At 40.5% G+C, this 12,358-nt stretch overlaps 1 protein-coding gene across 3 annotated transcripts in view; it reads right to left on the bottom strand.

Annotated features, from left to right (window-relative positions):
* The window catches only part of igsf3 (immunoglobulin superfamily, member 3), a 79,017-nt gene that overhangs the window by 28,851 nt on the left and 37,808 nt on the right, over window positions 1-12,358 (bottom strand). For all 3 annotated transcript variants that reach the window (XM_031738620.2, XM_039600306.1, XM_039600307.1), the window contains one exon: window positions 2,597-3,016. In XM_031738620.2, coding sequence (XP_031594480.1) covers window positions 2,597-3,016 — 420 coding nt within the window. The remainder of the gene's footprint in view (window positions 1-2,596; window positions 3,017-12,358) is intronic.

The raw sequence follows: 12,358 nt of genomic DNA, 5'->3' as shown, positions 1-12,358 counted from the left end.
ACGATCTAAAACAACAGAGCAGAATAAACACTGGTAGGGCCCCCTACCTGGCCAAATCATGCTTGTTGTCTCTGCATGTGCAATTGCATTTGTGTCTGTTTGTTATATTAATGTTCAGATGCTGAGTTCTGTACGTATCGGAGACAGCTGCAAAACATCTCAGTGAGTTGGTAGCCCCAAGCAGTAATTACAAAGACTTTAAAGTGAATTTCTGAGAAATGCACTCGTGTGGAAAAGGTCAAAGCCTGCCCCTAGTATGGAGCTAGTTACGCAGAGATAATTATGATGAGAGATAAGAGGATATTGTTGACACATACAAAACATGAATGTGTATAAATCTGCCTTCTGCCATGTGTTGCTGGCAAAAAAATCCAAATATATTATTAAATACATATTAGGAAACTAAGCATTCATTATTGGGATTATTTTTTAATTTAATACAGTATAGATCTGGTAGAAGATCATCTTAAAGAGCCAACACATATTCATGTTGGGGTGTAATTAAAAAAAAAAAAAAGAAGTAAATGCTAAGCACAAGCAGCCAAAGTGAGGAGGAGAGGAGGAAGGGAAAAAAACCTGCAGTGATGAGCAATGTTTGCAGAAAAATGAGAGGTTATGTGAAAGAAGGGAACAAGGAAGGAGATGAGTGGAAAGACCAAAAAAAGATAGGTATGGTGGAAAAAAAAAGGGGTGGGGGGGAGAAAGAGTGAATGGTACATTAAGATTCTGTCTGTTGCTCATCTCTCTGATGCCGGCAGTGGGTGATTAGCTAGTGATGGGGCTGTCTTGAGATCCACTCCATCTTTTATAATAGGAGTCTAATGGAGAAGCTGCTCCCTCTCCTTTCTAAATTTCCCTGGCTCTCTGTCAAATATGCACTTGGACAGGTGGAACGTCAGATACACCAGTTCAGCCCTAAGGCGTGCAAGTGGCTCCTTCGTCATGCAATAAGCACGTGAAAAGAAAACCAAAATGAATTTACGCATTACACTGAGTTTGAGCAGTTACATTCATAGCCTGCACAACGCAACTGCTTTATTCTCTTTGTCACGCAACAACCCTGCATCCATTATAGATTATAGGGAAGACAGAGAGTGACAAAGGGTGTTTAGAGATGAGCTCTTTGTGCCTTTTGTCTCCTCACTAAAGTAGCAGGAGCTCATCTGACAAACCTGCTTTACATCTGAGTTCTCACTCTCCTTCTCATCCACGCACGACTATCTGGGGCACCATCAAGTCGCATTGGTCCAGAGCGGATCTGATGCTTAATGGAGAAAAGCAAAATGACTCCTCTTTGAAGTGATTTACTGGCATGAGACATTCGCCACTGCGTGCCTTCTTGGTAACTGAGCTAATGTCAAAGCAGTTTATCACCCATCTCTTTGGCCCTTTCTTGGAAGCATACAAAGGGATACTTTATGTATGTGGAGCGCAGGACGATGAATGTGAAGGGCTCGAGTCGGGTGAGAAGCTATAAGGACATGTGATGAGATATTAAGCTGCCTTTTTTTCCTCATCTTTTTGGTCTAGAGGTTGGCTGCCTATTAAATAATTATCATATGAGCCCACTCAACACATTCTTTGTTTCTCCCACACACTTGCACATCACGCAAACCTTGTTACTGCTACCCCCGCTCTACCTCCCTAAGCTGGAAACTCCCTTAATGCTTTCCGCTTTCCATAGGTCTCTTCCTTTACATTTGGCAGAAGCATTAAAAGAAAGCTCTGTCTCTCTCATAGCAGTGCACTCTAGCGCAATCAACACTGGACAAACTGTTGGCAGGAAGTGGCTGAAAAACACATTCTGCCTTCTGAACCATGGGCCACATGTTGCTGGGGAAGCTGCTTATGTGGAAGCCATAGGTCTCCTGTGTCAAACACCCACGCTATTTGGAGCTGGTTACATTTTTCTTGGATGTGCTTGTAATGTTGCCCATCAAACAGACACAAATACAAAAGTAGGGAATCTGCGGAGGTTTAGTTAAGCCCTTTTTAGAAAGCTAATGAGCTTAGCCGGAGATACTGATCAGCAATCAGTGGAACCCGGCCCACATGCATGAGTGTGTGCCAGTCAAGAGGACAGAGGGGACTGACACTAACCAATATCTTTACCCTGCCCACCACCCCTCCTTTTCTTTCCCACAGAATACGATCCCTTTGGCCTATCTCTGAGGTGCAGAGAGAAAGGGAATTAGGTTTCACACCAATTAAAAGGTCGGTGGTTCAAACCCCGGTTCCTCATGTCCGTGTTTGTAAGTACCAACTCTGCCAGGCTCAACTCTGTTTTAGGGTGTTCCATTAGATGATAGTACCTGGTAACAGGTACCTTTTTTAATATCCACTTGGCTGGGGTTCTAAACGACCTGTGTCGAGCCCACCCACATTGCGGTGGTACTCACTTGTAATGGAAAACGACTGAAACAGAGTAGAGTCGAGCCGAGTAGAAGCTAATGGAGAATAAGTATAACGGTCTTGTTGGACGGCAGCTTCATCCACTGATAAATGGCTCAGTGAGAGAGCTGAATGATAGTTGCACTGTGTATGCAAAGGTACATTTTTTTTTTTTTTTAAAGCAGTCCATTTACGATTCACTCACCAGTGGGCTGAATACGGAGCTGAGTCTTGTCGCTCTGCTTGCGGGTCATAGCAAACCAGCTTCCATCTGGGTCCTGAATCCACTCAGCAGCCTGGCAGTAGAGCAGCCCCTGGTCGACTGGCTGCAGCTTGTGAATGGTCAGCCTGTAGGCTGTAGCGCCAGTTTTATCCAGCCTGAGGTCCCCTGCTGCCATTCTCTGCCGATACGGCCCCCCAGAGCGCAAAACGAAGTCTCTTGACAATGTGACTAACTCCTGAGGCGGGGCGGTTGGGTCCTCCGGGGACCTTAAGTACCAGCCTACTGACAAGTGAGTGTGCTGCACTGTGGTCCGAGCCACCTCGCAGGTAAGCTGTAGCGTGTCACCTTCCACTTTGGACAGAGTCTGGGCCGGAGCTGTTACTGTCAAAGAGTCAGCAATAACTGAAAAACAAACAGAAGAACAGGGGCAATTATTACTTAGAGTGTATAATGGTAATTATTCTGTAATTACTCAATTTTAGAATAGCATCATCTGCTTCCTTAAATAATATATGAACCCTTCACCTCTCTGAAAAGAAAAAAAAATACCTTAAAAATAGAAAGCTGATTAATAAGGAAAACCAAATACACTCAAAAAGCCATTTTGGGGGGTTTTCAGCTATTATACATGTGATAAAGTCCATTCCACTGTTAGCTATTAATTTTATGCGGTGTGAGAAAAGGTGTAAATGCAGCCCTGCTTTTTTCCTGAGGTGACTGCCCTCCATTTCCTCTTCCATATATGACTTTCACATGTCACTGTGTGGTGATGGTATTTTTTTTTTTTTCATCTCACACAGACAGAATCCTCCAGAGACCCCTCTGGCACTTCTTTCAGACCGATTATATCCCATATGGCTGGCTACAGAAAACATAATAAAATGTCATCTTACAGCGTCTCACTAAACTTTTGGAACATTTGGATCACGCATAGTAAATATACAAAACAGCAAGACATAAATTTACTGTAATAAATTCAGCCCAACCCCTTCTATCTACAATACAACTGAGAATAAAAAGGATGGGATCCAAGCCAGATGGTTGAGAACAGAAGAGATCAGAGAGAGGGGGGGTGAAAGGAAGCAGAAGATACATCAAAATGTGATAATTTGAGAAAGGAAGATGGAGTGACTCTACACACCGACAGAAATAAACACATATAGCCTTAAAAAGGGAACCTGAAATAGCTAAAGAGGTATTTTTAGATAGGCACCAGAGCAAAACATTATGTATGTGTGTCAGGAAGACTGAAATAGAGACAGCATTAGATCTGAGCTTCCAAAACTAAATGCATTACAGACGAGCAAAAACACCAAAAGGCAATAAGGTCAGTCATAGGGTGTGCGGGCGGATCACGCTAGAAATAAAGGTTACTGGACAAAATTTAATTGGGCAAATAATTCACACAGAGGATTCTGCGCTTTGCCATGCAGGGACTGTGACCACTTCTTAAAAGCCAGAAAATTGAAGTGCATTGTGTTTGGCTATTCACGCTCCTAAGGGAATGTCACTGTGAAGATTACAATTCAGCATGTTTGAGTCTGCCTCTGCTCAGTAACTTGCTGTGTCTAAGCGTAGATGCACGGGGAAGAAAAGCTTTACTCTGGCATTATTTTGAATGTATGCAAGTAGAGGCCACTATGGTGATGTCTGTCATTTGTTTTTAAAAAAGAAAGACAGATATCAGAGGGACAAAAGTGCATAGAAGCAAAGAGGATTTTGAGAGAGACTAGATATATGGTTACCCAGAGTTTAACAAAGCACTCAAAGAACAAGAAAACAATGAGATAGAAATGGCACAAAAATACGGTAAGTAATCAGGTGGCCACAATCTGATAAGATGCTGCCTCCTGAAATGGATTAAGTAAAGATATATAAAAAGTCCAGACGAGAATAAACAGTTTCTGCTTTAGTTTGTGGCATACTTACAAAAACACAGACAAGGTCTGACTCAAGGTAATTTGGAAGTGCACTAGAGGTCATATTGAGTGCTTGAAAAACCGCCTAGCAGCAAGGGATGCAAATGGGAGCCTTGGGCAGGAATAATGAAGCTATCCTGCTGATATATTTGTTTGTTTCTTGCAATAATAAAATGACTGACATGGGAATCTTACTGAGCCTGGATTAGTGTTTATATTCAAATACTTTATTTGTAACAGTTTTAGAAACAGAGCAATTAGTGGTAATGATGGTAACTGCTGGGAAATAATTGTTAAATATTATCAGTTATGAACTTCAGCAGAATCACTCTGGTGTGATCTTATGGGACTCTTCTAAAATTTGTGTTGTTTGAATGATGGATTCTCAAAGATGAAATTAAAATATAAATTAGTAGCTGATTATAAATTTTGGAGTTGGTTAGTTAATTTGGACATCAGTTTCATAATCCAGTGCAAGTTACTCCCCTAACATTAATAATATCTAATAATATTAATAATATCTAATATCTCTTCTTTGCTCTGTGGTGTTTTCAATACATGAAAGTTCTGCACTTCAAACACTGGTTGTAGCAAAGTCCTCTCACTCTGACACTCCTGTCAACAATGAGTGAACAGCAACCTCACATACAACACACCTACGCTACAACCTGGCATTGCCATAGCAACCCTCCTACATGGTGCTGAGGGCCTGTGAGAACAGTCATTAGTTACTATAACAACCGCACCCACCAACACAATCCTGAAACCGACTTGCATTCCTTCTGTAGACACACTAATGGACGGTGAAAGCAGTTAGCTGCTTCCTCCTGTCGGATGGCCCGTTTATTGTGGGCATATTTTATATTTTTGACCTCATCTCAAGGCGTCTGAGCCAATCAGAGCCCTACATCGGATATGTCGGGAGGACAGAACAAATCAGATAACACAGAGCCAATCTCAGCCTTTCCAGCAGTCGGGCTGAAGTTGTAAATACACCGGGATCATCCAATAGTACCACTGACCTCAATCTGCAAAGGATTAGGAACAGCGTGAGATGGCATTCTCTGGCATACATACAAAAAACCCCCCAAAAAACAAAACGTGCATGCACACATGCACACACACACACACACACACTTCTGAGGACTTATTTTACCTGTTCTGTCCTTAATTGCAAATATTACAAGAGCCTTTAGAAATGAATCTAAGGACATTCTGTGTTTTTTCTTGAAGACTACACAGCTCAGAAGCAGAATTTGTGAGTGTAGCCAAAGCCCAGCGCTTGGGCAAATAACTCGTTTTATTGAAGAAAAATATTGACTTCTTTTCACTTCAGAAGTTAAAGGCCTCAGTTGTTGTCTGAGCTGTTATAACATCAATACCCACACTTTTGGACCAGGCAAAGTATTTTCATCACAATGAACACAGGCACTGGAGTTCATTTAAGGGTGTCTAGTTTAGTTTTGTGATATTGTCTTTATTTTATTGATTTTTTAAATGTATTGCCAACAATAAAATAGTACTAGCTCAGCTTTTGGGATAAATAACAGTATTTCTTAAAAAGTGAAATAAAATACACATACATATAAATATACATATAAATACAAATACACACTATATCACCAGAAATTATTCAAATGTTTCCTTAAAAAAAGAAAAAAAGAAAGAAAGAAAAGACTTGCAATAACAAAAATTACCATGTCACATATATCCATAATACCAGCATCATGTTTTGTGTGATGAAGAAAAAAAGAACGCGTTTTCTTCATGATATCAACAATATGAATGTTCCCTTGCATGCACAGCACCAACACAAGTCCAGACATGTCTGAGAACAAACCCAAAAAGGAAGCCACTTCAACAACCTCCAGCAAAGCACAAAACTTGGAACAAACTTTCATACAAACAGGAAAACTGTTCCTGAATATGGAAACAACAAACTGAAAGCAAAAATACACTGCCGGATACAACTAGGCTATGAAGGCACCCAAGCAGAAGATACTAGCAGCAGGTGACGTGCGACCCTGAAATTAAACAAATGACTTAGATAGTTATTGGTCTGTATGACGGAAAGATGGATGGAAATTGCAGATGTGGTCACACTGTACAAAAAGGATGGCCGGTTTAAACAAAAAATACAAAATATCTGAACCAAGATATAGCCATGTTAGAAAATACTTTTTAATTTCAATTTTATTATGTGACAATATTTTACAGCAACTTGCTACTGGCACCTTGTGGCAATAGTTTCACACTTTGAAATAGACAGTGTGTGGTCAGTGGCAGTAAAATGCACATAATTCTGTTTGCACTTACGCATGCTGATGTCAGTAAGCTGCAATCACCAATAAAACAAGTTTTTTTTCCCCCCTGTATCACTACAAATATCACTATTACAACTTTCCCTAAAGTGTTGTGGTATCATTTTGTCTATGTTGTCAATCCCAATCATTTATATACTTCAGTACTTGATTGGGGATCCTTTACCATAAATTGCTTGGTAAATAGACTGGTTCTTATATGGTCGTTTAGAACTCAATCTGCTTTATGCAACATTCATGCAAGCACTTCTTTCTGTGTCTAAGTGCTTTCTAGCTTTCTATCTAACATTGACACACACATTCAAACCTGATGCATTGGGATCAACTCGGGGTTCAGTATCTTGCCCAAGGATACTTTAGCATGCAGACTGGAGCAGCCAGCCTACTAACCTATCGATTAGTGGACAACCTGCTCTACCTCCTGAACCACATCCACCAATTTTGGCATCAAAGGAGAGTGGCACCGTTGAGGTTTCCCAGGCTGCTTTGCAGCCTTCAACTCGTCTGTATTTTTGTGTTAGGTGTTTCTCATATTCCACTCCATAGGTTCACATGGGGTCAGGCAAGCGGGCTACCCCAATCAAGCACAGTAATAGTAAAAGTAATAACACGGTCACCAAAAAAATTTGGTAGTAGTTTTGGCACTGTGGGGAGGTGCTAGGTCCTGCTGAAAAAGGAAATTGCCATCTCCATGAAGTTTGTCAGGAAGCATGATGTGCTCTGAAATATCCTGGTAGATGGGTGGATCGACTTCGAACTTACAGCGGACCAGCTACTACAGACATCTGCAGGTGACCTCAAATCATTACAGATTGTGGAGAGACTTCACACTGAACTTCAAACAGACAGGATACTGTGCCTCTCCCTGCTTTCACCAGACTTTGGGACCTTGATTTGTAAAAGAAATGCTAAATTTACTTTCATCTAAGAGGACTTTGACCACTGAGCAACAGTCCAGTTCTTTTTCTCCTTAGCCTGGATAAGATGCTTCTGGTGTTATCTCTAGTTCAGGAGTGGCTTGATATAGAAATGTGACTCATGAGCTGATGTGTTTCAAATAGGATTAATACAAACACATGTAACACGCACATACTAAAATTTGAAATTTAAATATATTATAAATATTATAAATAGGAAAATATCTTTTAAGATTTTAATAAACTTTTTAAGAATTTCTCTTTTAACCCTGGTAAAACTACCAGAGATATGAGGCTGACATTGATGAGAGTGACTCATTTCAATTCATTATTAACATCAAAACATCAAAAATCACATTCAGTCATTTCTCAGCTGCAAAACACTCTGCATGCGTTCCCTGCAAATCAGCCTTTATTATCATAGGATGAATAAACATTTCAGTGGTTTGTGAAGGATTTCAGATACCCCCCACCCTCTGCAAAACATTGACAGAGACTGGATTTCCAAAAAATGCATTTTTCACCAGTGAATCAGGTAATCTTACATTTTGAGATGAAGGTTTTCATGTGTGGATGGTTTGCATTTCTTATCCTTTTTTTTTTTTTTTTTTTTTTTTGACTGGCAGCGAAGCTGTCAATCCTCGATAAATCTTTAAAACTACGCTCTTCCTGCTTTACCTCATCTGCAATTTTTGCTTTCATCTCCCTCCATTCCAGATCTTTTCCTACTCTTTCAGCTCTCTGATGTGAGTGACGGTTGTCATCCCCCAAGCTAGCCTTTTAAGTCCAGTCACATAGAGATAGAAGTGGGGGGTGACATGGGGACACACCACCATGGGGAAAAGGATTTCACAAAGATGACACATGGAAAAATAGATGATAATTTATGAAGCCTGATCTTTACATTTTAGGATGGATTTGGAAGTAACAGGACCAGAAAAGATATCTCACCGAAAGAAAGCAGCAACAAATCAAACAGCAGTGTTGTGCATTTGTTGTTGTTGTTTTCTTTTTTACATTAGAGTTGTTGCGGATTGTAAAGAGCCAACCATTCAGCACTCCATGCTGGAAGATACAGAAAAATCTTCAGTCCTCACAAAAGCCTGCTTTCTATTCAGCAAATAAAATAACCCCTGCATACACGCACAAAGATACCATTTTTAAATCATGGGTGCCAGTGTGCGACATCTTCAGCTTTTCTTTGAAGGCATTGTACAGAGTCATAAACGTTACAGAAACATGTTTGCATGATAAAATCTGGGTGGGAAAGTGAAGCGGTAGTACTTGTCCCACCCACATCATCATCATCATCAGTGTTGTGCTCCTAATCCCAAGGCCTCAAGTGTAGCTGGAAGATCAAACTGTGGTTCTAATGAACAGTTTCCATTCAACATTGAATTACTGGCTAGTAATAAGGCCTGATTCACTGTTGTCATCACTGATTGCAAATAGTTGAGAAGACCAGCTGGTCACCCAGAGGTTGAGGGTTTTGGTTACAAGGTTATTGCCCAGGTCACCCGCTGCGCGGCAACCTGTCTCAGTCCGACTGACTGACTACAATCAGCCTAAAACAGATAATTGCCATCTAATTTATGAATGCAGACACACTGCCAACATGTTGCAATCAGTCGAGTCAGTCCGTGCCAATGAGCGCAACTGGTCTGCTCAATCAAATAACAAAACACCCAAATGTCAGTTATTAAGGTTTGTGGCAGGCAATTTACTGTAAATTGAACTAAATGTAACACCAAAAAGCATGTCTTAATTTACGGCCAATGCGTGTGTGATAGTTGCTGCTAAAAGTGTGTATTTATTTGGAATGAGAGGGGGAGATATTATCAGAAACAGTGCGTAACTGGCACAGTTGGATAGCTCAAAGCTGTGAGTTCTGCCCCGTCATTCTTTACTCAGTGCTCACCTCTGAGCATTTAGAGCTGAACCGCACGCATTTCTGCTCCACAGTAATATTGGTATTTTATTGAAACATATCAGAACTGAGCTGAACTCCACAGAGCATTGACGGGAGAAAGGAAGAGAATCCCAATGCAAGACAGATACAAGGATACATCCTGTTTTCTTCTTTAAAGTTAGTAGAGCGGGTTCCAGTGTTTTAGGCTCTTAGTCATATTTCTACACAGAGATCAGCACACAGTGAAAACATCTCTCTCTCTCGCGCGCGCTCTCTGTCTGTCTTTTACTTCCTTCGATAGGCGCTTTTACATAACATATGTCTGTCAAAATGCATTTATTAGCTGGATTGTGTTAGTGTGATTAGATTAGTCTCGGCGCAATGTTCCCAGCATCACACTTTCCTATTCAGACACTGAGTCAAATGCAGCAATACAAATATTTCAACATGCCAGAATCAAATCTCCTGTCTTACTGATATTACTGACTAGTTTTGCCTTTACCATCTGTATTTAATTTGAAATAATGTCTAAATGTAACACACAATGTGTTGTCAGTTTAAAGAATTAGTAAGTATTACACTACAGTAGATTTCTAAGAAAACAGTTTGATTTTTTATGCTTTCCTGCTGCGCAGCACATTATTTGTTTGTTTATTTTATAAACAAACAAAAAATGTTTTACAGCATCATGGACCACACGTTCCTACTTTAAATGATGGTGAGATTAAAGTTGACCTTCTCACTCAATATTGTGGCTGTTCCTTTCCATCAGCCTATCGCAGTAGCTGCACCATGCTGCCAACCCAACAGTTTATTCTTTTGTTAGTGCAAAACTGGCCCAATCTCTGAGAGTTGTGCCCTATGTGTGGATTTTGTGCAGTCCGCCGGTGCGAGTTCCCACAGACTCCACTATAAATCTGATGTAACTAGCAACAGACGGCAACAGATTTGCAATTCATCACAGTACATTATCACAAACAGATTGCATGCAATTACCAACTTGACCCCATTCATTTGAAAACTGATTGTAGACCGACTCCATCTTATTGCTCTTCTGTTGCCATCTTAATGCCCCAAAGATGGGTTGAAGACGGCAACTGACTACAAGTGGTCTCAGATCTGGTCGTCATCTTTCAATTAACCTTTTCAAAAGTAGGGAGATCGTAAGGTGACTGCACACAGTCGCAATAATTTTGGTTGTGTCGTGGACACCAATCATCATTTTCCCTAGCATGACTACAGCTAAACTGAAACTAATTATATAAAACACACACAAAATAATTAAATAAACAAATAAACGAAACAAAAAAACCCCCAAAAGCAAACAAAGTGTAACCATAAATACTTTTGGCACTATATTTTATGTCAATCACAAGTGCACTGCAAGACATAGCACTAGAGATGTTTAGACACAGCTGAAATGGTTACCACTTTTCAGTGGGTAAAAGCTTTAAGAGAGAGAGCGAGTGTGTGTGAGTGGACGTGTGTGCGTGCATGTGTTGCTGCAAAGCAAATGGCCATTTGGCAAAGCCAGTAGGGTAATTATTGTTAATTACTCTCTGAAACTAAGAGTACTGCTGAGAGGAAAACAAAGCAAGTGGGCGAGCTGCCGCTCCACTTCATGCAAGTCCAACCTCCTTGCTGAACAGACGTCACTTGCTGACCCAGTATGCCTGCTTGTGTTGCAGGCATACCGGGTCAGGAAGTTGGAGAAAGAGATATAAATACAGAAGCTGTGCCTACACCTGTCTTTCGTATTCCTATTACCCAACATCCTGCCCATTCACATCCTCCACTCCTTTGTTATTTTCTGTAGAGCTGTCGATGAGTCAGAATGAGGGATGAAGAGGTTCAACCAAGAAAATGGGAGAGAGTAGATAAGAGAGTAAAGTGGGAGGAAAAAGAAAGACAGCAAGATGAAGACAAAGAAGAAAATCGAGCAAAAAAGCAAAGACAAACAAAGGGACAATGCTCTTTTGGTTGATACACCCAACCACATGGATCAGCATCAATGCTTTGTTATTTCACAGCAAGAAGTAAAAAAATAAGCAAACAAAAAACAGGATAAATAAATTATTATTGTGTTTGTAGCCTATATTTAAATAGTGTACTTATCAATGCACAATTTCAAGTGCACCAAAATCAAAACAAAATTTAAAACAAACAAACAAACAAAAACACACCGAGTGCACTCTCTCAGGAGACTAGAAAAAAATCTAGCAAGTTCATGAAGCACTGCACAACTAGCAAACTCTGATGAACTCAGGCCTACACATAGTCCCCAAGAGCCTGCACTGATAGTAAGGATACGATACAGAACAAAACAAGGAAGCAAGGGCAGAGAACGGATCAGGACTGGGAGGGAAAAAGAGACACACAAGAGCCCTCTTTATCCGAGAGGAGGGGTGGAGCATGGGGAAAAAAGAAAGAAGAAGAAGAAGACAGGAGTCAAAGCCTGTCATTTTGGGATCTGGGTCCACAGCAGGGGGCACATCCATAATACAACATAAGCTTCTGATCAGATGAGCCCTGTACCTAATTGAATCTTAGATATGGAGCAAGCTCCTTCCACCCATTCTGTTTTCTGTTTTTGCATATCCATGTGTTATACAACACAGGCCTAAAATATCTTGTCCAAGGAAACTATTATGTTTCTGTGTTATACTTTTTGTTCAGTA

This window comes from Oreochromis aureus, linkage group 16 (genome assembly GCF_013358895.1).
Source record: "Oreochromis aureus strain Israel breed Guangdong linkage group 16, ZZ_aureus, whole genome shotgun sequence".
NCBI lineage: Eukaryota > Metazoa > Chordata > Actinopteri > Cichliformes > Cichlidae > Oreochromis > Oreochromis aureus.
The sequence above is the reverse complement of the archived record's forward strand: the minus strand, read 5'-3'. Positions and strand labels throughout refer to the sequence as shown.